The following is a 27,485-nucleotide window of genomic DNA, read 5'->3' as shown; positions in this document are numbered from 1 at the left end:
GAAACACAACTAAGGCCTAGATCAGTGGTTCTCAACCTTCCTAATGCCGCGGCCCTTTAATACAGTTCCTCATGTTATGGTGACGCCCAACCATAAAATTATTTTCGTTGCTACTTCATAACTGTAATTTTGCTACTGTTATGAATCGTAATGTAAATACCTGATATGCGGGATGTATTTTCTTTGTTACAAATTGAATATAATTAAAGCATAGTGACTAATCACAAAAACAATATGTAATTATATATTCAATATGTGTTTTCTGATGGTCTTAGGTGACCCCAGTGAAAGGGTTGTTCGACCCCCAAACGGATCGCGACCCACTGGTTGAGAACTGCTGGCCTAGTTGCTATCTCTAGTTTGACCAAAACTTTGTGTCTGTGGTCAATAGACCTGAGGCTTTGTTCCTAAGATGATTTGATGCTGATCAGAACCTCACTGTCTTCAGGGCTTAATGCTTAAGGGAGTGGATGTGCAAGGGAGAAGGAGGCAGGTGAGTCTGGGTGCTGGATGAGGCCAGTTTAAATCAGCTGTCTGTCTCAGTTTCCCCATTCTACTTGCCAAGGAATTTCCCTAGCTTCTTACTATCATGCCTCATACCTTTGGTTGAGGACTGCTTTTCCATAGCAACAAAGAAACTGGATCGAGAAATAACCAGGTAGGTACCATGAACTGCCTGAAAGTCATCTTGAATCATCAGTCTGTTCATTTGGGAAAACTATATTGATTTTAAGAGTAAATATTAGTTAAGATGTTTTTGGATGGAAGTAAAATATAAATAAAATTTTAAAGTGAAAAATAACTTACTTTTATCACAGAACAAAAATCCAGAAAGCTCTAAGCTGGTGTTAGGGAGGAAAAATTATCCTCTGCCTTTCAAGTTCTGGCAGTGTGGGAATCACCCTTACGAATGGAGATTTCCCTTATAAATGTGAATGTCCTTTAAAAGGATTACTTTTACTTAGTTTTCAGAGCTTCGCCCATGTCTGCCGTTTGTTAAAATTGATCAGCTCAAAATAATCAATATTGCAAAGAGGCTTACTTTGGGGTGGCAAACTGTTTCCCTTCACTGTTTTTTCTGCAATTTCTTGATCTTGTTTTTTAATTGAGAGAGAGAGAGAGAGAGAGAGAGATTGGTGAGAGAGACAAATATTGATTTGTTGTTCACTTATTTATGCACTCATTGGCTGATTCTTGTATGTGCGCTGACCAGAGATTGAACCCACAACCTTGGCATATCCACTCTAACCAACTGAGCTACCCGGGCCAGCACTACAATTTCTTGATCTTGACCCCCATTGTCACAACATGGCCTCCTGGGTTCTGAGCATCACATCTTCACACAATCACATTAAAAACAGAAAGGCGGCGGGTGGGGAGTGAGGACAAACCTTTCTTTCTTTTCTTCTTTCTCATAAATTCCAAGCAGACTTCCCTTTACATCACTGGCCAGAATTGGGGTCACCAGGGAGGCTGAGAATGCGAGTGCTTGGCATTTTTTGTCTCCGCTGTGGGAGACAGCCACGCCAGCAAGGAAGCTGGGAAAGTTGGTATGACCTTGGGAAGACAGCCAACAGTGTCTGCCACAGGCGCCTGGTAGCTATGGTCACCGCATGTGCCTTGCCTATTTCTTATGCTCAATGAGCTAAAATGTGGAATGTGCAACGTCACACGAAGTAGGAGGAAGAGGAGTGGGAAACACGTGGCTGGTATAGAAAGGCCATCTGATGAATGAGTCACCTGCAAGAGTCAGAAAAGTTGTAAACTATCCTTAACTCACAAAACTATTCAAGTCAGAAGGACAGGACTGCCAGGTTAATAAGCCGAATACTGAATACTAAACAGAGTGCCCTCAGAAAGGCTCACTGGATCTTCTCCCCACTCTTGAAGCCTCACACACTTGGAAAATGATCTTGCTGTTGAGGTCTCCCTCTTAATGGTTTGACTGGAAGTTTACTGATATTTGTTTGTTCAGATTGTTATTCATGCGTTCTCTTGCATTGCCCCTGGATCAGGGTCCAGTAGTTAGGAATTCACAGAAACCTAGAAACCAATGGAGAAAGCATTTTTTACTCTGCTTATTAAAGACAATATAATCTCTCATTTCCATTTATGAATAAGGACACCTCCCTTATAGAATCCAAAGAATAATGCCATGCCAGATTTTCATTTCATTTAGTAGAATCCCATCTTCCCAGCAGCCTATTTCAGAACTATTCTCAGTATTTCCATTAGGTCCACATGATTAGGACAAAAGAGTTAATGCATAGCAAAGCAAGGGGTGGAGGGGGGGGAGGGTGTTGACTGGTCATTGTATATTGTAAAGTGGAAACAAACATCTTTTGTTTTGTTGCTGTTTTTTAATAAAAACATGATAATCAACATCCTAACCAAATGTAAAAGGTGGGCATTTGAATATTTTTAATTAGAAGGACTAATGCATACTGCCACATTTAGTCAAATCTAGAGTTCCCGGTGCAGGCTTAAATCATAAATGTGGGCATTATTGCCTTTTACAATACTCCATTGATAGAACACCAACTTTAAAGCCAATTAAAGGTTGGCAATCTTCCTACCATTGGCAAAGTAACACTTGTTAACAGTTCCCCTTGTGACACGTTTCAGCATAATCACTGATTTCTGGAAACCTTATTTAGCACTTACGGATATTTTGAAATCTCTAATGAATTTCTTTTTATAGACATTTTAACGTTTTACTTTAATTTTTTAAAGGTGTTCAGGTAGTTTAATTTTATACAGTCAGATGGTGCGTGTATGCAGATATTTATATGTGAAGGACAAAATGTTAGAGTATGTAGAACTATACTCTATAAATAATAGTTTGCTCGTAATACTCAGATTTTAATGGTTCCATTTCTGAAATCTAATTGTACCCAAATTCATTCAGAAAAACCTCATACTAGAATCCAAATATGCAGACAACTGTTCTTTCTGTTTAATAAATTACAAGTTCTTGTCACTTAAGAATTGGTTAAAAATAGTTAGAATAAGTAAATTCTTTCCTGGTTATTTACTTCAAATAAAAGTGTTTTGGAGGCTAGTAAACTCTTTTTTACATTTCATATGGAAATAATTTGATAAGCTTGGCAAAGATGTGACCAATGAGCTAAGAGCATTCAAGTTATTTTAGTCTTGAGTTACTAACACTGAACAGAGAACTAGTTTTCATCAAGTAAAGAACAGCTTGATTATATGCTAGGCAAATGTTAATGCAAAAGTAAACAATAGTTAGTTTTCACTTAGGTTTTATGTTCTGGCATATTTCAAATAGATAATATTAATTCAAGATGACACGATGCATCTGTATACTCAATACTAGAAACTTGATAACATTAAAATCAAATTATAGAAGGCATCCTGATATTCAATATTAGCAATAGATAATATTAGTATAAGATGATACAGTGCATCCTGATATTGACAGATTATTTGGGTATATACTTTGACATGTGTTTATTTTTAGCCATCCACACAGTGTTCATGTCAGGACAAATATCAGTATGTTTAATTGCCCTCTTTAAAAAGAAAAACAACAGTCGTTATTATTGCAACTGTAATTAAGTATATAGTGTTTAATTTAATTTAGTTCATGGAAATATTTTTCCAAAGAAATATGCTTTAGGAATAAGTTTTTAAAAACTTAAAGATGCAATTTTAAAGTTTGTAAATGACATATGTACATTTAATATATATATATATATATATATACACACACACACACACATATATATTTTTTTATTGATTTCAGAGAGAAAGGGAGAGGGAGAGAGAGATAGAAACATCAATGATGAGAGAGGATCACTGATCAGCTGGCTCCTGCACGCCCCACACTGGGGATTGAGCCTGCAACCCGGGCATGTACCCTGACTGGGAATCAAACTGTGACCTCCTGGTTCATAGGTGGATGCTCAACCACTGAGCCATGCCAGCCGGGCTGTAAATTATATTGATAATGGTAAAAAGAAACAATCCACATATATAAAAATTAAGATTTGATTAGCCAGGCTGGGTGGCTCAGATGGTTGGAACATCATCCCATACACCAAAAGGTTGCAGGTTTGATTCCTGTTGGGACACATATCTGAGTTTCAGATTCGATCATATAAGAGGCAACCATTTGATGTTTCTCTCTCACACATAGGTGTTTCTCTCTCTCTATCTCCCTTCCTTTTTCTCTAAAAATCAATAAAAACATATCTTCAGGTGAGGATTAAAGAAAAAAAAATTTGTTTAAATAAATTATATCTTTAGGTTGGCAAGGCAGAGACAATTAGTTGCCTATCTATATCAACTAACCTATATTTCTTAGTAACTTCCTAATTTCATTCAGGATGGCATGGGCATGTTGATGTAAGAACATCTAAATCTGTAGAGAATTTTTAAAAGAGGTTATTTGAGCCAAACTGAGGACACACTGGGAAGCAAGATCTCAAATGTTCTGGAGAACGACAGATTTGCAGTTTCTTTTATACATCTGGAATTAAGGCAGGAATGTAAGGAAAATTTACATGAAGGTGAAAAAAGCAAGGTGAGCAAATATCTATGATTGGATTTCTGGATAGGTACCAAGACTATGTGCTCCACTGAGGGTGCTTATGCCTCTGAGGGGTCTGAAAAAGAGGATTACTCTGGCCTTTCAAAGATGTGTTAAACTAGAAGCACAAGAACAACGGGCAGGGCTTGTTCAAGGCAAAGACTAACCTTTTGTTTTAAAAGTTATAGGCCTGGGCGTGACTATCACCTGACCTACGCAGATAGGAATTTATGATCCGATCACCACCCTGTGAGGTTACTTTCGGTCACTGCACTTGTTGGATGTTTGGTTCACAGGCACGCAAACTATGCAGTTACACAAGAACCCCTGCTCAGAAGGCCTTTTGCTTGGCTAATGCTCTATTGTTGCTATTTGAAATTCTTAATTTTGTCTTTGAACTTGTGTGTTGTAAGTGAGGTCTGATAGAACATCGGTGTGAGAAGAGGGGTACAGGCAATATGCTTGTTGGTTGTTCCTTGTTGCTCCATTTGTATACCTATATCCCCATGAGCTCAGAATTCCAGTGGTCCCCTAGTGAGCCAGAGTTCAGCAAGACTCAAACAAGGACAAGGAAAGTGTGTTATATCTAAAAGTGATTAACATGTTAAGCGCTAAGCCTGTTTTGTCTTCCTTTCCGTTTCAGTCACCGGTGACTGACATGTCGCTTAACGTGTTAAGCTGGGTTCCTGACACTTCCAAGAGGCCACACTTTCCATTTGAACCAGAACTTGCTACCCAGAAAGAAGGCAATGGTATTCCCAGAAACATGTATCATTTCTTACTCATGTTAATTCCCTGAAGTAGTCAACAGCTTATCCTGTAAATGGTGACATGGAGAAGGAAAAGATAGACAACCCATAGTTCCTTTTCCTTTCAGTCTTTCTTTCTTACTCATCAGTAAGCTGAAGTCAGAGTGTTGGTAGAACGTACTGCATGTGTATCAAGAAGTGAAATAAAAATAGTTGATTTCATTCTGTGTAGCATTGTCACTGTTTTGGTAAGAACCAGGTACAGATGCATGCACATGCTATGAAATACAAATCATGTGATTCAGGGATTCCATATACAAATTACATGTTCTTATATTTGAATTTAAAACTGACATTAGTATAAATATGAAAGGCACATTGATCAGCACACCCTCTACTGGGGATAGAGCCCACAACCCAGGCATATGCCCTGACCAGCAATTGAGCCAGTGGTATCTTGGTTCCTGGGTCGATACTCAATCGCTGAGCCACACTGGCCAGGCATACCCTACTTTTTAAGCAAGTGGTCCCACGTTTTCTCTTTTTCTTTGAGCCCCACAATTAGGTAGACAGTTCTAACTTTGTGAAACCAACCCACCACCTGTGAACTGCCTACTTTTGTGTTTAAATCACTGTTATTTAGTTTTTGTCAAATCTAACCTCAAGAAGGGATATTTGATTATTCACAAAACTTACTTTTGTTAGACTTAAAAAAGTAGGTTATGCACAGTGTGTGACATTTTTGTTTGTTTTTTTAAAAAAATACACATAAACACATGGATACACACAGAAAGAAAAGAAGGCCAGAAAATAATTACTCCAAAACATTAATAACATCTATCTCTAGGGGCTGGCATTATTGATGATATTTATTTTCTTTGTGTGTATGTGGTTTTCTATACTTTTTAATCTCCATAAAATGAATATGGATTTTTTTTTAGATAAAATTTAGAAAATTTACATATGAATCCTGAACTGGTATGACATTTACCACTAAATCCACACACTGTGTAAAACTCAGCCTCATGTTATTTTATTTATTTTTTAAATATATTTTTTTATTGATTTCAGAGAAGAAGGAAGAGGGAGAGAGAGAGAAACATCGATGATGAGAAAGAATCATTGATCAGCTGCCTCCCGCATCCCCCCCCACCCCCCCACCCCCCCGGGGATCAAGCTTGAAACCTGGACACATGCCCTTAACTAGAATCAAACCTGAGACCCTTCAGTCCGCAGGCCAACACTCTACCCACTGAGGCAAACCAGCCAGGGCCAGCCTCATGTTATTTTATATAGTTTACTTAATTTTTTTAAAATTATTTATTGTTTAAAGTATTTCATATGTCTCCTTTTCCCCCAATTGACCTCTCCTGGTCATTCCCACCTCCCTCTACCCCCAGCACATGCCCTCACCCTCCTACTATCTGTGTCCATGGGTTATGCCTTAGGTTGACTCTCACCTCACCTCCCCCCTTATAAAACTAATAAAGGCTGGTTGTAACAATTGAAATAATACAAAGTTATAAATATTAAAAAGCCAATTTTATCTCTCTGTCCCTGTCATCTAAGGTAAACATGTTAAAAGCTTGACATGCATCTTTTCACAAACTATATAGTATAATCAAACCTATATAATTTGTTCACAATTATATAGATTACACACATACACATAGATGGAAAAAAAGAAGAAAGGTAGAGAGATTGATTGAATTTTGCATTTGTTTCCCATGAACTACAATCCTATTATATACATTACTCCAGAACTTACTATTTTCACTTAATATATCATAAACTTGCCTATAAGGCAAAAGATAAGAATTTAACTTTTTCTTATTCCTCTACACATACATAGAGACACATATCATTTTATATCCCATTTTACCCATCTCATTTTGAAGCTTGGAGGTGTCTTTTACATATAATTTATTAAACATTCTTTCCATTATGCCGGGGGGGGGGGGGAGGGCAAGAGGTGGTTTGAGTGAGTTGGATGTTGTTTCTGAGTGAGCTCACTCTTGATCCGAAGTTCATCAAAGGAAATGCTTTAAATTTATGTTTCCAAACAAGATAATTCCTCATCCATATGTTTCCTTGTCTCTACTTTCTCATTCCACATTTCATCTTAAATGTCTAGTCAGTCCCTTGGTTTGCAATTTGCTTTTTGATGCATCATCCTATTACTCTTCAGAGGGAAAGTAGATTTAGTACTTTGAAGAAGTAATCCAGTGTATCTTTTAATATTTGTTAGTTTCACCTAAGAAGGCTGGGGAAACCAGAAGCTTTCAAGATAGCAGTACCTGCTGAGGAATGGTGGGAATTGAAATAGACCATGTTGAACCCAGAGGTCACCGGTTTGATTGGTTCAATTCCCGGTCAGGCACATGCCTGGATTGCAGGCTTGATCCCAGGAGGGGTGCGTGCAGGAGGCAGCCCATCGACGGTGTTCCTCTCTCATCAATGTTCCTATCTCTCTATCCCACTCCCTTACTCTCTCTTTAAAAAAATCAATAAAACATATATTTTTTTAAAAAAGAAGTAGACCATGTTGATATTTTAAAATTAAGATTATTCCTACATATTTGTAAGGCATTGTCTCAAAACTGACCAAATTAGGGCTTTGTGTAGGCAAAGTCTCAGTGAATTCCTCTGTGACCTCCGTATCCTTATTAGCATGAGCCAGTTAAGAGATGACTTTGGCTATTCTCCAGGGCATATGCATGCCCTTAACTGCACTTAAATCTTCATTTAGTCTGAGCTGGCGAAGAGTTACTGTACAAACCAAAGGTTCCCTTATTGTTTTAAAATATATTGCATGAATAATTAAGTCGTTTCTTTCCAGTAACAAGTTCACCATTGCATTATCTGATGATAATGAATCCACACTTTCTTAATTTTGCTTATTTATGGCTTTATCGTCACAAACAATTACTCACTGTGCACAGACTGTGCTCCGCAGCCTCCGTGGATGAGACCAGAACATGCTCCTATCACCCCAGGGAATACATAATTACCCTTGGGGATTATTTTTGGGGGGTAAAAAAATTGATGGAGTTTTTACTCCCCAAATGAGTGAACAGAAAAACATCTTTACAGGATACAAACACAAATTATAGATGAAACAGGCATAACATTAAAAATCTTGTGGAAACAGGAGGAAATAAGAGAAACCCCTCAAATTCTAACGGTAGACTATCTTTCTGAAAACTAGATTTCTGTGCTCAAAGATATAGTTGGGCCAATTTGCTGCTTTAAGTAACAGTGCAGATAGGAAGTAACTTTAAGTTTACAGTGCAAATGGAAAATAAAAATTAAACACAGAAACACGAAATTAAAACGAACCCTCTACTACAAATGTACATTAAGAAATTATTATTCCTCCTGAAACCAAGGTTATGCCAGTCTGAGTGTGGTGTTAAAGAGGGCCTTGTCCTCAAAGGCTGGCCTGCCAGAGGCAAGTTTGTTCAATAGGAAGTTTGTCCCTGGCACACTCACTCTCCAAACATCTCCCTTTGCCCTTTGTAGTCACCTCTACTCTCTCTCCCTCTTGTTCTCAGGGGTCTCCATGTCCCTGGCTAAGTTTTGCTCTCAGTTGGCAGCTAATTAATGGGTAAGAAGTTAGAAAATGGTGCTGCTAAGTGTTTACAGTGTCTTTATATGTTTCAACATTTTTCAGTTATTAGAAACAGGGAGGAAAATTCTGGTAGTAGAAAACTGGGTTGGCTCTGGGTCAGTAAACCCGTCTGGCATTTTAATAGAAGCAAACCTCAGTCATTAATTTTGCATCGTATTGTGTTCAATGACCCTAAGGTATCTAAGCAGCAGAGGTGAAAGGGGGGAGGGGTAAAAGTTAGTGGTGCTTCTGTAATTTCCTTTTTCATAGGGTAGACATAGTCATGAGAGCTACTAGAGTCTGGAAAATTTGCTATTTTCTTCTTCTTTGATAATTAGCAGGGGTTAGGGTGAGATGGGGTGGGGGTGGGGGGAACCACCATCAGGAGAACTGTAATCAGAGAGTTTTAGTCTGTGGGGGTTCAAATATAGGCTTAATAGGCTTAAAAATTGAGAAAATAGAATTTAAGAACTAGCCACTTCCCTCCAACAACCTAAACAAACAGGCTGCAAGATGATGGAATGGAAAGCTTTCGTACGCCCTCTGACCAAACTATATTTAACAGGGAGAAACCCACATTTGATTAGACTTAAGGTTACAAAAATTAAGTGAACCTAAGAAAAATGTTAGCTTAGTTAAGTATGAGTTTTTACTAAAATGCTATATTCTTTTACATTCTTCTTTTAAATGGGACAATTTTCATAGTTAATTATAGTTGCAAGTCATACAATTATATTTTTCTTTTTTTTTTTCTTTCTTTCTTTTTTTTTATTGCTTAAAGTATTACAAAGGGTATTACATATGTATCCATTTTATCCCCCCGCCCCAATTATATTTTTCTAATGAAGAATTTAAATTGTTTGAGGTGATTTCCTGGTTCTTTAGACCAGGGGTCTTCAAAATTATTTGCATATGTAATTCTGAAAGAATTCTGGAAAACATAGGGTCCCTTGAATATTTTACATTGATATCTAAAGATGGTTTATCTTTAACTTTAAATCATTGCAGAAAATGTACTTCTTGGTGTATTGTAATTTGAATATATACTCCAACTTTGTTTTTATCAAATCCTTGGGGCTTATTCAGTTTACTAAAAAAGTCCACCATATAAATTTTGTCAACCCAATCTTCATCAGCTAAATCAGACTGAATGTCTATCATTTTAAATTTTAAACGATTGGGATAATATTATTCTGAATCCTAATTCCACATGAATGACACAGAGAGAGATAAGAGAGAAGGCATGGAGACTTGCCAAGAGTTGGCTGCCTAGATAAAATAAGACTTGAGTACTTTTTTTAAATAGCTTAATGTATTTTAATAGCAAACTTATAGGAACAGCACAGAAGACAGACAACATTAAAAACATGTACTTGCATGTAGGACAACTAAGTTAGAAAAGTATAGTGAATGGATGGAATCTACTGTATGATAAAAATGCTACAAACACCATTTAGTTGCCATCAATAAGAAATTGAGTACTTTTTACTGAGGCTCTCTCTTGGCTTCATTTTTAGGTGGGGAAGGGAGAATACTTCTTCAGAGGCAGTACACATTTAATCATTCCTTTTGAATTGCCTCCAAGATTTTTGTAGCCTGGAGCAACGCACCAAGACAAGATTCAGGTTGGGAGAGAGATGTCTCTCTTCTGTGTGAGGGGAGAAGGATGAACATGAAAGGGGGGTACTGGCAGGACTCAGGAGCTGAGAATCTGAAAGTAGGTTGCCTTAAAACTATCCAATCACCATGTGTTTTTGGAAAGTCTTCATGTACCCTAGGAGTATGAGGGCCCAGGTTGAAGTCTGCTGTTCTAAACCCTTTTTAAAAGAGAATGCACATGCTACAAAGATCCCAGAATACAAGATAGTCTTCCTATGGGAAGACGATCAAACAGCAACAGGCATTCCAGAAACTCAGTACGACAAAGGGACTCCTTTATTAATGCTTCTCCTTATGGAACAGCTCACAGTCCAAGACCTAATTCTCATGTTCAGATATGAATTTTTAGAGATGAAAAAGCCTCTACGACACAAAATTGTAGAGCTGGAATAGTGGGGTGAGTAAATAGCACTGAGATTATTTTGAATTTTTTGCCTCTACCTAACTAGTAGGAGGCATCTTCTGATTTAATGTTTCCACTGAAGGTCCTAAATTATATCACATTAAACAAAAACTTAAAGTAATACCACATGTCAAAGGATTTGAAAGCATGCAAAAATCGTGCCTTACTTGGAGAATACTAATTGAACAAAAATCTATGCTTCATAATAGAGAAGCTAATATTTCAAAGGAATGCTTCAAATAATATCCTTCAGCATTACTTTATGCTAACCATGCTTTCACTTTACAGTTCTTTCCCACAAAGCATACTTTTTCCCTGTTGTTCTACAGGAATGATAAAAAACCTCCAAAAAGAGAGAACTAACTATGAGGAAAAGTCAAATTTCTACCAAAGGTGGATTTTTGTTGCCTTTGTTCTTTCCACATTTCTGTCTTTCATCTTTAGGTAACATTTCCCTACTTTCTTTGGAGTGTTTCACTTCCCTCACTCCTTGCAATTCTGAGCTGCCACTCATACTCCTGCAACATTGAAGTTGTGATGTGATATACTAGGTCATACTATCCCATCCTCCTCACCATACACTGGCCTGGAGTTAGGCACATGATGCAAACTAGGTGAATCAGAGCCCATCCCAGGGATATTTATATAAAATTGAGAGCATTTCAATGAAGTTGCTCAAACACAAAAACCCTGACTTTTGTTGGATTTCTTATGAAAGATGACAAAGAATGGAGTTTTCCCCTTGGGGTCTAAAGTGGAACATAACCTAGCAGGCCATGTGGATACAGTGGACAGTAAAAAAATAGAAAAACACAAATAAGGAAGGACATACATATTATAAAAAGGCCTTGAACTTCTCCAGGCCCTGGACTGGTATTCAAAGATGTACCTGCATCACAGGTAAATCTGAGACAGGGAGGCCCCTGGAGACATAGATAACAGGTTTTAAAAACTAGAGGTCAACAAGTAGGTCATCTACCTAGACAGATGAAACAGGAAGGTCTTGTTATATAACTTCTAGGCAAGCACAAAGCTCATGGGCTTGTTGACAGTGATGGAATTTCCTGCATTGAAAGGAAAAGCATGTGAAAGGGGAGAGGGATGCTATGTATTTAGAGGAGATGAAGGCTGATTGACTATAAAGTTCTGCATGCCTAGGGGCAAGCCCGGGGTGGGTGTAGGGTGAGGTGGGGGTGGAGAGAGTGTGTGGAGGGGGTATTGAGGCAACTGCAATTCTTGTGTTTCAATTGCGCCACCATGTGGCAGTGATGCCAGCAACAGCCTAGCCCTAGCCCAATATGACACCTTAGTTGACGGGCTGATTTCTAGTGTCTCTTCTGGAGGTAAGTAAAGCTAACTGCCCAGTCCCTAATGTATATGGATTTCTTATGGTGGGAGATGGGCATTGGTTAGAAATAGGGGATTACAGAGAAGAAAGACATTTTTTAATGATATCAGAGGGGTATTATTTGAATAACAAAAATAGAGTGGTTCTCATTTTAAGCCCTAGGTTGGAGAAGTGGGGTTTATAGGCAGTGGTGTATTGGAGTTGGCTTGTGCCAGTTTGCAAGAGATAACTGTTAAATTTTCAAGAATTTTTCAAGCTGGTCATAAAAAATTGACTACATATGTCAGGTATAATGACAATAGGTTTATTAGGAAAAGAGTTAGCATATTAGGATGTAACTCCATTTGTCAAATCATAGTTCAATTGCAACCATATGTTGGCTACAGATACAAAAGCTTGGCAAAAGTCAACAAAATAATTCTGTAAGAATCCATTGACTATATGGGAGTTATAATAAATATTGTATATGTTATATTATTTGTAAATTGTATGCCACACATCTTTTATATTATAAAATTAATACTAAATACACGTGCGCGCGCGCGCACACACACACACACACACACACACACACACACACATTTTTACCCCTGTAGAGTTGGCTATTAAAAATTTACTAGCACAACACTGCTTATAGGTTATATGTTTATAATGAATTGCTAATAAGAAAATATGAATAATGCATCATTTCATTTCACTCACACCCACTTAATTCCAGACTAGTATGACTCCATTCTGAGTCACACTCCAACAGCCTACAAAAAGTTCAGGCTGTTACCAATGCTTAATAGGAATACCCATTCATTGTTTGCTTCATTTCCTTAAATGCTTTGGTAGTAAATAGACAACTGGATTCCTATAATGTCTGTGCTGATACTTTAAAACCACCCTGAAGTGCTACGTGACTAATATTTCTGAAAGGTGACATTTCATTCCCACCTAAATAGCTCACTTTCATATAATTATATAAGAGGTTAGATCTCACCATGAGCTAGAAAAAGTAGGCAGGTAAATTATTCTGCATGATGACAACCAACACAATTATTCTGAGACTCTAAAAATTAAGGAGAGGCTTCCCACTTGAATGGCAGACGGTGCACATGTGTTTGATCTGGCTGCAATTAAAATGAAAGTAAAGGAACAAAAATCAAAAAAAGGATATGAAATCCCAAAAATGAAAAGAATAAGAGGAGAATCACTAACAGATGAAGATTTTTTTTAGGGACGTCAGAAAAGAGATGCAACCATGTGATGGATTGAACAGAGGGAAGGAAGCCACAAGTCAGATACCATCGGGAGGACCATAGGAGTTATCTGTCTAGTAAACCCTCAGAGATATTCTGGGGTTGGAAACTTGGAGTCAAACTGTCATTTGGTCAACAGAACAAGATAACAATAGTCAAGGACTCAGGAACTTCCTTTCTTAGAAGTTACTTGATGTATTTATTTGAGAAAAAATAAGAAGGAAGAAAATCAGAAAGAAAATGACCTGCAATACAGAAAACATGGACCTAACCCAGTGATCAATGAGCAGAAATACCAAATGACTGGAGTGCTGCAGGCCTAGAAATATCTTTCCAAAATAGAACAAGAATTCAGTGGGGACCAAAAAAAGAATATCTGTAATAAGAAAGGCATAGATTCTATGTCATAGATAGAATAAATAAGGTGTTGGAAGATATTTGAGCATGCTGAAGAAGGCATGCTACTTTTCTTAGGGGGAAAAAGGCAATTATAAATTCTAGAAAAAAAACAGAAATAAAGTTGTGGTTCAAATATTAATAAATCTAAAATACAGCATAATTTTGAGCACAAGGAAAAACAATCTATTTTATTATGATATCAAATTTTAGATCAATAAACAGGAGAAAAATAATTTAATAGCTATTACCAAAATTCCTTTTATCCATCTTGGTAATATCTATTAAAATATAAAATGCATTTACTTTTTGAACCAGCTATCCAATTTCTAGGAATTTATCCTCAAGTTTATACTTACATCTTTATTCAAATATGTAAATTTAAGCATGACCATGCCATCATTATTTATAGTGACAAAAAGTAGAATCGATTAAAGGAATTACGGTATTTCCTTTTTGTTTTTTTTTTTTTTAATTACGGTATTTTCACACAATATTGTACAGCCTTTAAAAAGAATGAGATAAATCTATACATATGATTTTAATGATCTTCAAGATACATAAATAATAAAAAGCAAGATATAGAACAATGTGTATATTGTGCTTCTATTTGAGTAGAAACTAGAACACACACATCCATTGTGAAACTTTACTTGTGGTTGACTCTAGGGAAGTGAATAATGTTTGAAATGAGATGAACATTTACTTTGTCCTTTCATATTGCTTAAATTTTACCATGTGCTTATCAATTTTTCAGCTTTAAAATATTTAAAAAGTGAAATAAAATGAAAAATAACTCACCTTTGCAGTTAGGATACTTTTGCTTGAAAGTAACAGAAACTCAGACTGAACTGAGTTTTTACTGGCTCAGTAACTGGGAATTCACGGGTCCACATAACGGAATTCCAGAGCAGAGAATGCTTCAGGTTTAACTTAATCCTGCCTGCCAAGACTGTTTGTTATTCCTCTGTTTGTTGGATTCGTCCTTACACTGACTTTTCCCATCGCAAAATGCTGCCTTCACATCCGCCTTCCTCAAGGTCCAGAGAAAGAGAGGGTGTTTCTTCCTGTGATTCTCTTGTAAGAATGAGGGAAACTCTTTCTCAGAAGGTTCTGCACGTCTCTTCTCATCCTTTTTCATCCAAGCTCGTTTCCATGTTGCTCCTGAAGCAGTCCCTGTGGCCAGAGGAAAGCATGTGCAGATCAGCTTAGAGTTCCAGCACCATCACTGTAACCAAGGAGATGGGATCATCTTAATTCAAAACAATCTTTCTCTGGAGCTGGGTGTGAGTTTCCCCTGATGTACGTAAGAGTCACACTGGTACCTGAATCAGGATACTATTAGGAAGGGGAGGGAAATGGAACTAGGTGCCTTATAGGCAACAACAATGACCATTATTCCCACCCTAGTCTTCCTCAATGCTATGATAAAGGCCTTTTCACTGCTGCCTTCACAATATGATCCTACTTCATAAAATTATTATCAAAGAAAACTAATTAACTTATCCTTTGCAGTAACAGAGTAAAGCCTGGTAATAATAATCATGATATGACCTTTGAAAAGATGTAATTTACAGGATGCTCTCCCATTTGATACAGAATAGATCATTTGTTAGATTATCCTATTAGTTAGAATATAGCCATTAGGGGAATAGAACTATATTCTTCAAGAATGTCAAGTTTGGAGGGAATATAGAATGACGATTGTCATGGTGAATATGCAATAATTATAAACTCCAAAGTAGAATTCATTAGGTTTAATTTTCCCTCGCTAATGATTGACTACAAAGAAACAACTGAAAGAAGCAACCTTCCCCACACCCCCCCACCCAAATAAGTCTGACAAATAAGCAACAGAATCTTTCATTGCCAAAAACAGGATCAAGTAAAAATTACCATGGACATGCTGTCTCTCCCAGCCCAATTCAGAGTCAATATTGGTTCGCCAGCAATACCTCTAATTCGAAAGAATATGTGCACTCCTGTGTTCACTGCAGTGTTATTTACAATAGCCAAGATTTGGAGGGAGCCCAAGTGCCCTTGTGTAGATGAGTGGATAAAAGAGCTGTGGTACATTTACACAATGGAATACTACTTGGCTGTAAAAAAGAAGTAAATCTTACCATTTGCGACAACATAGATAGACCTGGAGGGTATTATGTTAAGTGAAATAAGCCAGTCAGAGAAAGACAAATACCATTTGACTTCACTTATATGTGGAATCTAAAGAACAATATAAACAAATAAACAAACACAACGCAAACAGACTCATAAATACCGAGAACAGACTGTGAAGGCTGCTCTAGGAAGGGCAACTGCCCTCTTAAGAAGATGGCCTAAATCTGAATTATTCTGACAATTCTGTTCATGGACTCTTGGTCATGGATTTAGTGGGAATGGGAAGTAGACCTGGATTTGAAATGCCTTACAGAGGGGTTCCAAGTATGGCTCCCCCCAAGTGTTCTGTAGGAGCAGGGTGGTCTGTACTGTTCCTGCATTTTGCAGGTGCATGATAGAATTTTCAGCCCAAGTGTGAGCAGGTAGAAGTGATATATAAACTATTTTCATCAATAGCTCCATCACCCCTGGGGTGGACCCAGAGGAAAAGGCAGGTGTATGATGAAGTTGCATGACATTGTCCCCTAACAGGCTTAGGGGACAGGAAAAGCAATAATAGCTTCTTGGGGATCACTGACTTATCTTTTAGCCAGCGGTATCTTGCATTTGTCTGGCGAATGAAAGAAGTTATATGCATATGGGACTATTAGAGTCCCTACTGAGTCAAAACAGCTCTCTTGAAAGGGCCCAGCGGCCCCACTCAGTTTGCATCCTGGCATAGCAGAAAGGCCTGGATCCAGGTCATGTCTGCCGGGACATGTAACTGGCTATAGTCTCACTAGAGGTCTTCTTTACTCCCAGTTCACACCATGTACTAACTGTCAGGGTGCTCCCAGAGTGCTGCCAACCATGGACAGATGTAGGGATTTCCTTTGGTGTCACTGGATGAGGTTTGCCGATCTTTGTGAGGTTGTAGGACAATCCAGGTTTTTTAATGGATGACCTGGGATGGAGTAGCTTTCCGACTTGATCTCAAAGCCCATTAAAACCTAAAATTAACCATGGGAAGAATTAAGACTCCAGTCTTAACTTCTTGGGGCCCATAGCGACTTAGGGCTTCATTCTAAACATGCTAAGTGCTAGGGGTTTTGTGTGTGTGTGTGTGTGTGTGTGTGTGTGTGTGTGTGTGTTTAGGTGGGGTCTTTAGGACTTCATGGTGAGGAGCTGTTTTTGTACCCTTTTAATTAAGCTCATCTGGCTCTTGTCCGTGTGAAACTACTGAATGTGTATCAGGGCACCTTGCCCAAGTGTTTCCTGGGGACAATGGCATTGGAGGCACCAGTCTGTATTGCAAATGAATGCCTAGGAGTAGCATGCATCGCAGCGTCATCAGCCGCCTGACTGTTGTGGCAAAGGCTGGATTCTGAGTGACCTCTTGGCCTTTCTCTAGAGCAGAGATGCGAACCTTTTGAGCTCGGCGTGTCAGCATATTGAAAACCCTAACTTAACTCTGGTGCTGTGTCACATATAGAAATTTTTTGATATTTGCAACCATAGTAAAACAAAGACTTATATTTTTGATATTTATTTTATACATTTAAATGCCATTTAACAAAGAAAAATCAACCAAAAAAATGAGTTCTCGTGTCACTTCTGACATGCGTGTCATAGGTTCGCCATCACTGCTCTAGAGCCACACTGTCCAATTTGGTAGCCACTGGTCATATGAGGCTACTGAGCACTTGAAATGTGGCTTGTCTGAATTAAGACGTGCTACAAATATAAAACAGTCCCCAGGTTTCAAAGAGTTAGCATGAAAAAAGAATGTAAAACATCTCATTAATAGTGTTTAATATTGATTGAGGAAATGATAACATTTTTAATATATTGGGTTAAATAAAATATCAAAATTAATTTCGCTTGTTTCTTTTACTGTCTTGAAATGCAGCTTCTAGAAAATTTAAAATGACGTGGCATGCATCGTATTTCTTTTGCACAGTGCTACTCTAAAGCAGTGGTTCTCAACCTTCTTAATGCCACGACCCTTTAATAAAGTTCCTCATGTTGTGGTGACCCCCAATTTCATTGTTACTAATTGAACATAATTAAAGCATAGTGATTAATTACAAAAACAATATGTAATTATATATGTGTTTTCCGATGGTCTTAGGCAACCCCTGTGAAAGGGTCATTTGACCCCCAAAGGGGTCGTGACCCACAGGTTGAGAACCACTGCTCTAGAGTATAGTCAGTGTGACAGGTAGGCTAGTGAATGTGTGGCCCAAAGTCTACAAAATCCTAAATATTATGTCTGAGTTGGCCCCCACTACTACATTGAAGGCTTTGTGATGTTTTGTTGTAATGAATCACAGCCATGAATATGATTATACTAGAGGCCTGGTGCACTAATTCATGCACAGGTAGGGTCCCTTGACCTGGCTGGTAATCAGGGCTGATCAGAGTGGTAGGAGGTTGGCCAGGGGGAGGGGCTGCAGGAGGAGTGCATGGACCACCAGGGGGCAGCTCCTGCATTGAGCGTCTGCCTCCTGGTGGTCAGTGCACGTCATAGTGACCGGTCGACCGGTCGCTTAGGCATATCAACACTAATAAAAGAGAAAAATGGTAATTGGCGTACGACGATACCCTTTTCATTGGCTAATCAGGGCTATATGCAAATTAACTGCCAACTAAGATTGGCAGTTAACTGTCAACAAGATGGCGGTTAATTTGCATATGTAGGCACAATGCAGGGAGGCAAAAGGGAAAGCAGGAAGAAGCCCCCTGCCACTGACAGTGATCAGAAACCCAGGGGGGAGCTAAGAGCTGGGGGGCAGGGCAAAGGCGGCCCTGGGGCCACCTTTGCCCTGCCCCCCAGCCATGATCGGAGAATCAGGTGCCTTTCCCGCCCTGGCCAGTGATAGCAGGAAGTAGAGGTGGAGCCAGCGATGGGAGCTGGGCACGGTGGAAGCTGGCAGTCCCAGGAGCTAGGGGTCCCTTACCTGGGCCTAAAGCGAAGCCCACGATCGCGGGGCCGCTGCAGCTGTGGGTCCCCGTTGCCCAGGCCGGACGCCTCAGCCAGAGGCATCCTGCAGGGGCAGGGGCGGAGCCCGCGCGATCACGGCGCCCCCCCTGCCACTGCATGTCCCCGCTGCCCGGGCTGGACACCTAGGCCAGAGGCGTCAGGCCTGGACAAGGGGCCGATCCTGCGATTGGAGGGTGATGGGGGTCAACGCCTGAGGGCTCCCAGTATGTGAGAGGGGGCAGGCTGGGCTGAGGGACACTCCCCCCCACACACCCAGTGCACGAATTTCGTGCACCGGGCCCCTAGTGTATATATATATATATATATATATATATATATATATATATTATACACACATACACATATAGGTATATATATGTATGTATATATGTGTGTGTGTGTGTGTGTGTGTGTGTGTGTGTGTATATATATATATATATATATATATATATATATATATTCATTCAGTTCTGGGTTCTTTCAGCGAATCCCTAAAACTAGTCTTAGGGACCCTCAACACATGAAGTAATATACAGAACCCACTGGTGGAAGACTTGAATGTGAGTAATTTTCGGTTTGATTTTCTTTCTTATAGAGTTAAGAGTTGGAACCCCCTAGATACACCTGACATTTCAGAATGTGGTGGGAGACCCATATCACTAAAGCTAAGGGTAATAGTTTGTGGAAAACTGGCAAGCGATGTAGACTTCTCAAAAGCCACCTGTTTACCCTGGCCTGTGTGGCTCAGTTGGTTGGAGTGTCATCCTGTACAATGAAAGGTGGGGGGTTCAAGTCCTCATCAGGGCACAGACATACCCAGGTGTTGGGTTCCATCCCAGTCAGGGTGCGTAGGAAGCAGCTGATTGATGTTTTTCTCTCACAACGATGTTTCTTTCTCTCTCTCTCTCTCTCTCTCTCTCTCTCTCTCTCTCTCCCTCCCTCCCTCCCTCCCTCCCTTCCTCTCATTAAAATAAATAAAAAGCATATCCTCAAGTGAGGAAAAAATTTTTTTTAAATACCAAAACAAACAAAAAGAGACACCTATTCAGTTCTAAATTTTCCATTAATTTCTTCTTTATATCTTCTGAGACTTTTAATTTCTTTGCTGTGACTATTTTTTCACTTGTTTTAAGTGTGTTCTAACTGCTCAAACATTTTGTGATGTCTGCTTTAAAATCTTTGTCAGATAATTTTAACTTCTCTGTCACCTTGATAATGACATATCTCCCCCCGCCCTCCCCCCCACACACATACACCACCACCACCACCACCCATTCAATTAGAGAGATTTCTGGTTCTTGATAAGATTAATGATTTTCTATTAAAGCATGGACGTTTTGGGTATTATGACACTCTGGATCTTATTTTAACTGTCTATTTTAGCTGACTTTTCCAGACACTGCTCTGGCAAGGGAGGGACTAGAGAGAGCACCATCTTTGCTAATGCCAGGCAGGAGTAGAAGTCTAGGTTCTCTATTTGGCCTCTGTTGACACCACTGGGTGGGAATAGGGCTCCTCATTACTGGTGGACTGGGAGTTTCAATTACCCACTAGGCTTCCTCTGATATCTCCCTAGCTGGCAGGGGTAGGAGTGCCTTATTACTGCCCCCCATGTGGCATCCACTGGCACCACTGTGGGGAGGGGTGGTCTCCTTATACTAGGCAGTGATCAAAGTCCTGATTCTTCACTTGGCCCCTCCTCTGATTCTACCCAGGCAGGGACAGGGAGGGGTGTCTCATTACTGTCAGGTCGGGGTGGAAGTCCAGGCTCCCCATGTCTCCAGTGACACCTTGGGGATAGGGGAGGGGCATGTGTGGAGGGGTCCTTGTAACCAGCCAATGGTGGGAATGTTCAGTCCTGGTTCTCTATTGCGCCTTCTCTGACACACACTGGTGGGTTAAGTAGGGGGATTAGGGTATTAGGCTTTTGGGGTGTCTCATTAGATAGCCAGAATAGTGTGCAAATCTAGAAATCTTCATTCAGCCTTTGCTAGCACAGTGGGGGTGGGACCATAGGTTTTTACTGTGTGGCATTTGTCTACAGTGGAGTGGTTATTTTCTAAAAGTCATCTGTGTTGGTAGGCTGCCTCTTTTTTCATCCTTTGGCTAGAGAGAGTAGCCTTTCATTGGGACATTTCTGTCTGTGCCTGTTGGCATGTTCAGGTTTCTGGGTTTTGGCTTTTCTAATACCCAATAAGAAAACATAAAGCTAAATAAAAACCCAAGAACTTAACACTCTGTTCCTCGTTAGATCCTGAGGTCCCTAGCTGGTATGCTTTCTTTTCTCCACCTGCTCTATATATAACTAGAGGCCAGATGCACAAAATTCGTGCAAGAGTAGGCCTTCTTTCCCCCGGCTGCTGGCACTGGCTTCCCCCTGGCACCCGGGACCAGGGCTTCCCTCACAGCCCTGGCTGCGTCTAGAACAGTGGTTCTCAACCTGTGGGTCGCGACCCCTTTGGGGGTCGAACGACCCTTTCACAGGGGTCACCTAAGACCATCGGAAAACACATATATAATTACATATTGTTTTTGCAATTAATCACTATGCTTTAATTATGTTCAATTTGTAACAATGAAATTGGGGGTCACCACAACATGAGGAACTGTATTAAAGGGTCGCGGCATTAGGAAGGTTGAGAACCACTGGTCAGAAGGTCATCTGGTCTAATTAGCATATTATGCTTTTATTATTATAGATGTTCAGAGGTTTTAGTTGTATTTATTGGGAAGGATAGGGAAAAATATACCTATCTCATCTTCCCAGAAGCAGAATTGAAGAGCCTATAACGCACAGAAACACAATTTCAAACAAAACTAGTAGCTGAGACTTAGGGAGAAGTTGCAGTGCCTTTCACACAAAGATATCAGGAAGGCAATCGAATAAAGAAAGCCAGCCATAGGTAGGAACTGCCCTTGCAAATACAAGACTATCTGCAATCACCTTCAAATAGTATTCCTTAAAAATCATAATGCTTTTGATAAAGTTCCATGAAAATCTCAGAGCCTTAACTTATAAATCAGTATAGGGCTTCTGAGAGGAGATATTAAACTACATGGTGTAGGGATACGGAGAAATTGTGACTTATGCCCTGATCCTGGTTGAGCAAAAAGAATCAAATTTTTAATGCCACTCACTTCCTTTTCAAAGCCATCACATCAGTTAAAAAAAAAAAAAAAGCAAATTAAAAAGATCCCATGCCCAGCTTCAGATTTGCCTGCTCCTATTTCTGAGCCCTTCTTGGAGTCCTAAGAGAACACTCACTGTTCATAGGAGGCAACCTTTTGTAAAGTAGTACTAATTTTCAAGAAAAGAGCCCTATAAACAACCTAGAGAAACAAAAACAGTAGCTCACAATAAAAATGACAAAAACAATCTGATTGGATATAAAATCTCAGGAGGACTGGGATATAAACTTTAGGAGCTGGGAGATCAATTGCTATGTTGTCCTGCGTTGTAAATAGCTCTGCTATGTAGGTTGACATAGTTGAAAGGCAAGCGCATTTCAGCAGTTAATTATAGAAACCTGTCCTGGGAGCTACATTTATTGGTTGCAGGAGGTCTATTCTAGCTAAAACCTAAATAAACCAAGAAGAGAGGGTCAGGTAGAAAATGCTAGGAGACTGTTCCAATGGTAGACATGATTTTTTCCCCTTTCCTTTCTTCCTTCTTCCTTCTTTTTGGTTGGTATGGGGTAGAGGGTCAGGATGCAGAGACAGCCAAAGAAGGAAACTATTTTTGTATCAGTTACAAATGGGAACCCTGCACTTTGTACCAGTCAGTTCCTGGAAACATTGCTAGCATGCCCAGAACCAGGAGAGAGTGTGCATGGAAATTATCCAATTTCTTTGCTTTTTCTTTAGGCACTTCCAACTCCCTGAGTGACTGGGCAAAAGGTGAAAGTCAAATCTGTTGATTCTGCTACTTAGATTAAAAGGTTGGGTGAACACCTGTTGATCCTGTGTGACCCGCCCCGCCCAAGCCCTGCACAGAGGCATTTGCCGGATAGCCTCAGGCAAAGGCTAGATTAGCACCTCCCTAGAGGACAGAAGTTCTCTCACAGCTGACACAGCTGATTCTCATAGCCACTTGGCCTGGAGGTCAAACCCTCCCTGGAATTAGCTACAACAATCAAGATTTAACTATAAGACTGCGAACAAAGACCACTAGGGGGTGCACCAAGGAAGCATAACAAAATGCGGAGACAAAGAAACAGGACAAAATTGTCAATGGAAGAAATAGAGTTCAGAACCACACTTTTAAGGTCTCTCAAGAACTGTTTAGAAGCTGCCGATAAACTTAATGAGATCTACACGAAAACTAATAAGACCCTCGATCTTATATTGGGGAACCAACTAGAAATTAAGCATACACGGACTGAAATAACGAATATTATACAGACGCCCGACAGCAGACCAGAGGAGCACAAGAATCAAGTCAATGATTTGAAATGCGAGGAAGCAAAAAACATCCAACCGGAAAAGCAAAATGAAAAAAGAATCCAAAAATGCGAGGATAGTGTAAGGAGCCTCTGGGACAGCTTCAAGCGTACCAACATCAGAATTATAGGGGTGCCAGAAGATGAGAGAGAGCAAGATATTGAAAACCTATTTGAAGAAATAATGACAGAAAACTTCCCCCACCTGGTGAAAGAAATGGACTTACAGGTCCAAGAAGCGCGGAGAACCCCAAACAAAAGGAATCCAAAGAGGACCACACCAAGACACATCATAATTAAAATGCCAAGAGCAAAAGATAAAGAGAGAATCTTAAGAACAGCAAGAGAAAGAAACTCAGTTACCTACAAGGGAATACCCATACGACTGTCAGCTGATTTCTCAACAGAAACTTTGCAGGCCAGAAGGGAGTGGCAAGAAATATTCAAAGTGATGAATACCAAGAACCTACAACCAAGATTACTTTATCCAGCAAAGCTATCATTCAGAATTGAAGGTCAGATAAAGAGCTTCACAGATAAGGAAAAGCTAAAGGAGTTCATCACCACCAAACCAGGATTATATGAAATGCTGAAAGGTATCCTTTAAGAAGAGGAAGAGGAAGAAAAAGGTAAAGATACACATTATGAACAACAAATATGCATCTATCAACAAGTGAATCTAAGAATCAAGTGAATAAATAATCTGATGAACAGAATGAACTGTTGATTATAATAGAATCAGGGACATAGAAAGGGAATGGACTGACTATTCTTGGGGGGGAAAGGGGTGTGGGAGATGTGGGAAGAGACTGGACAAAAATCGTGCACCTATGGATGAGGACAGTGGGTGGGGAGTGAGGGCGGAGGGTGGGGCGGGAACTGGGAGGAGGGGAGTTATGGGGGGAAAAAAAAGAGGAACAAATGTAATAATCTGAACAATAAAGATTTAATTTAAAAAAAAAATAAAAAAAAATAAAAGGTTGGGTGAACACAACTTAGGCAAATGACTAAATAAAATGAATTGGGGAGGGGGCGGTAGTGAGCATCCTGGGGTTCCTATTGCTCTACTCCTCATTCACCTTCCTCCTGTACTACCCTTCTACAAAGGATTCAAGTGTTGCTTTGGTGTGTCTCTGACTCCCAATTCTTTCATGGGGTCTGGGGAATGGAAAGCCCCGCAATTATCACCAAAGAGTTGAAATTCAAATATGTACATCAACCACAGACAGAAGAATGAATAAATCTCTCTGGCACACATACACACTATTTTCTGGACTTTCATGTACTTTCAGTTTTGCTTACAAAATGGATGCAGAATTTTAAAACACTGGAGAAATATATATATTGGAATAGAGACTATAACTTCCTAGTAATTCCACTCTTGAAAGAGAACAATATTATCAACTTGTTTTCTTACTCTTTTTCAAATTTATGAAAGAAACTGTTGGGTTAAATGAACTCACATAAATTTAAAAGTTATGTTATTCACGGTAGGTTTCTGTCAATGGTTTCCCAAGGAACTGACAGACACTAAGAGTACTACTGCTAGCATTAAGAGACCCACGTATCATTGCAGTTAAAGACTGGTCCCGTATTTGTAAAACTTGGGAATTTCTTCTCTTACCTAAAAATTGCAGCAGCAGCTGCGAGTCAAAGTTTAGTTATTTGCTGCAAGAAGGCAATGCGTGCAGTTACAACTCTCGCAGGAGGCGTCAGTGAGCGACAGCCACCGCCTCCCACACACCCTCCGCCTTTTGGTAAACAAGGGAACTCCCGCAGTCTGCAAATGAGGGAGGGGCTTGGGGGCGGGGCCAGGGCGCCTGATGAGGGTATCCAAAAGCCTCCTATTGGTGGTTCTCAAAGGGCGAGGACCTGCGAATCTTGATTGGTTCGCTCCCTGGATTGACAGCACCTGTCCTGACGGGCGGTGCCGCTGTGGTGCTGCGCTCCGCCCCTCGCGGGTGGGTGCCCGCCCCGAGCGGTAGAGCGCGTGCGCGCGCGGTCCACGCCGGTGCGGTGCCCGCCCGCCCGGCCGCGTACACTCGCAGTCAGTGGGCGAGCCGGAGCGGCGGAGGTCACAGCGGGGAGGCGGGGCGGGGGCAGCATGGCAGCCTCCTTATGGCTCCGTGGAGCCGCCTCCGGCCTCCGGTACTGGAGCCGCCGGCAGCGGCCGGCAGCGGCCAGCCTTGCAGCGGGTAAGGACCTCGCGCCTCCTTCCCCGTCCCTCCTCCGGCCGCCCACTTCTCGCGACCTGACGGCCCAAGAGGTCTTTTTTCACGGGAGGCGCTGCGGTTGGGTCGGGGCTCACCACCCCACATTTTGGCTGGTCCCAGGGCCTGGTGTCTGGCGCCGCTGTGTTTCCTTCCCCCTAGTACCCTTGCCCCGAATCCAGGTGAATGGCGTTCAGCGCCCTTGTCGGGACGTAGGTAGGGGTGGGAGGACCTGGGGTGAAAGGGAATGATATTTGGGTCCGGGGCGCGCTCCTTTGGAGTAAGTTAGGGCTCGAGGACCAGTCCGCCCAGCCACCGGGGCGACCTCGCACTCACCCCTGCGACCCCCGGCCTTGCAGCGCCGGCTGGCGTTTAGCTCCCCTGGGGTGCACCCCCAGGGTGGGCGCGCCCCCTTGGGCAGCGGGGCCTGGTTTTTGTTTAATAACCACCTTAATCGGACAAGATGGTTTTACACAAGTGGTGTGAATGCCAACCAGTTGGCAAGTCGTTCAAGCAAAGTTGTAACGCATCCTTGACCCGCGCGAGGCGGGCTTCCCCACCGCCCCTTCTTTGGAACTGTGCTCCCCGGAGATGGCACTTCTGTCCAATTATTAACCCAAACACTTGACACGTCCTCAAAATCGAGGCCCGGACCTATCCTCCCTCCCTCTCCCCAGTACATTACAAGTTAGGGAAGCTAAGCATGGACTTGGGGAGAGACAGGTTTTAGAGTTTAGACCCACAGAGGTAAAATCATTTTCATTTTCCCGGTGAAGAACCTGAGGCTCCCTGGGCAAGTGAATTAGGGCATCTGTCCAGCAGGATAGACCGTCAGTCCTTGGTTCTTCCTCATTCCTGCCTTTCCTGGCACACCAGGGTTTCTCTCTATTTGAAAAATTGCTTGATCTGTGAGGACACTGCCATTGTTTTCCTGTAAAAGTGTGAGTTGTAACACCGCACTGCAAGCTCATACTCTGGATTCTCAAAAAGCCTTTGTATTTTTTTTTTTTTAATCTTTGATTTAAAATACAGCAGTTTGGGACTTGAGGTCTTCATAGCTCCCCTTCCTCCCTCTCAGTAAAAGCTAAGCAGAAGAGTGAATTTCCCTGACTTGAGAAGGGCAGGCTTCCTCCATGTGATGCGAGAGAACAGATGTCCGATACAGAATCACAGTAACAAGATACAAACTCACTGAACCTGCCAAACTTTATTGTAACTGCTATTTGAGCTACTGTTCTGAGCTACAAAAAAAAAAAAAAAAAAAGGCTCCCACTTTAGAGAAACTTAAAAAAAAAAATGGATTAGTCACTTTTCCACAGTAGCAAATGTCCCACCAATTTTCACATGAAGGTGCAGTTCTTTCCGTTTTGATTTGTTTTGTGGTTTCATAATGTGTTCAAACGACGTTTTAATGAGCTCTTGATGCACCTTTTGGGGTTTTAAAGTTATTACAATTCGTGATAGAAGAGCCTGGGCCCCAAGGCTATAATAACCGTCTCTGTAAACTGGAATGCTGTTCCATAATGCTGGTTAGACTGCTTCAGCACGTGATCTTGTTCCTTGGGTCCTTTGACACAGATGCTCTATGAATATAGATTTATGATAAATTTTAAGTAGTTCTTTTTGTGGTGATTGTTTAAAAACACCTCAGTAATTGTTTTAAATGTTTCTGTTAATAGTTTAGTACAAAACTGTTAAGTTTTTTGAATTGGAGTCTTAAAAAAAAAAATCTACCTGCAACTTTGGAGCCTAGAGACATTAAGAAAAGAACCATGTTCAAATAGTAACACAT

The 27,485-nt window shown here is 40.6% G+C and overlaps 1 protein-coding gene and 1 long non-coding RNA gene across 3 annotated transcripts in view; one reads left to right on the top strand and one right to left on the bottom strand.

Annotated features, from left to right (window-relative positions):
• Positions 1-321: 321 nt before the first annotated feature.
• Positions 322-25,185, bottom strand: LOC132211518 (uncharacterized). Its single transcript, XR_009447465.1, has 3 exons — positions 25,108-25,185; positions 14,766-15,192; positions 322-2,043 (listed from the first exon to the last, which is right to left on the bottom strand). It is a non-coding gene; the product is annotated as an uncharacterized LOC132211518 (long non-coding RNA).
• A 296-nt stretch (positions 25,186-25,481) lies between these two features.
• HIBADH (3-hydroxyisobutyrate dehydrogenase) overlaps positions 25,482-27,485 on the top strand; it is a 105,243-nt gene continuing 103,239 nt past the window's right edge. The window contains exon 1 of one of the 2 annotated variants that reach the window (XM_059712644.1): positions 25,482-25,678. In XM_059712644.1, coding sequence (XP_059568627.1) covers positions 25,588-25,678 — 91 coding nt within the window. In that variant the 5' untranslated portion in view covers positions 25,482-25,587. The remainder of the gene's footprint in view (positions 25,679-27,485) is intronic. The other variant, XM_059712643.1, reaches the window with a different exon arrangement.

The sequence above is a fragment of the Myotis daubentonii genome, chromosome 10, assembly GCF_963259705.1.
Source record: "Myotis daubentonii chromosome 10, mMyoDau2.1, whole genome shotgun sequence".
NCBI classification, from domain to species: Eukaryota; Metazoa; Chordata; class Mammalia; order Chiroptera; family Vespertilionidae; genus Myotis; species Myotis daubentonii.
Note: the sequence above shows the minus strand (reverse complement) of the source record. Positions and strands in the feature narration are given on the sequence as shown.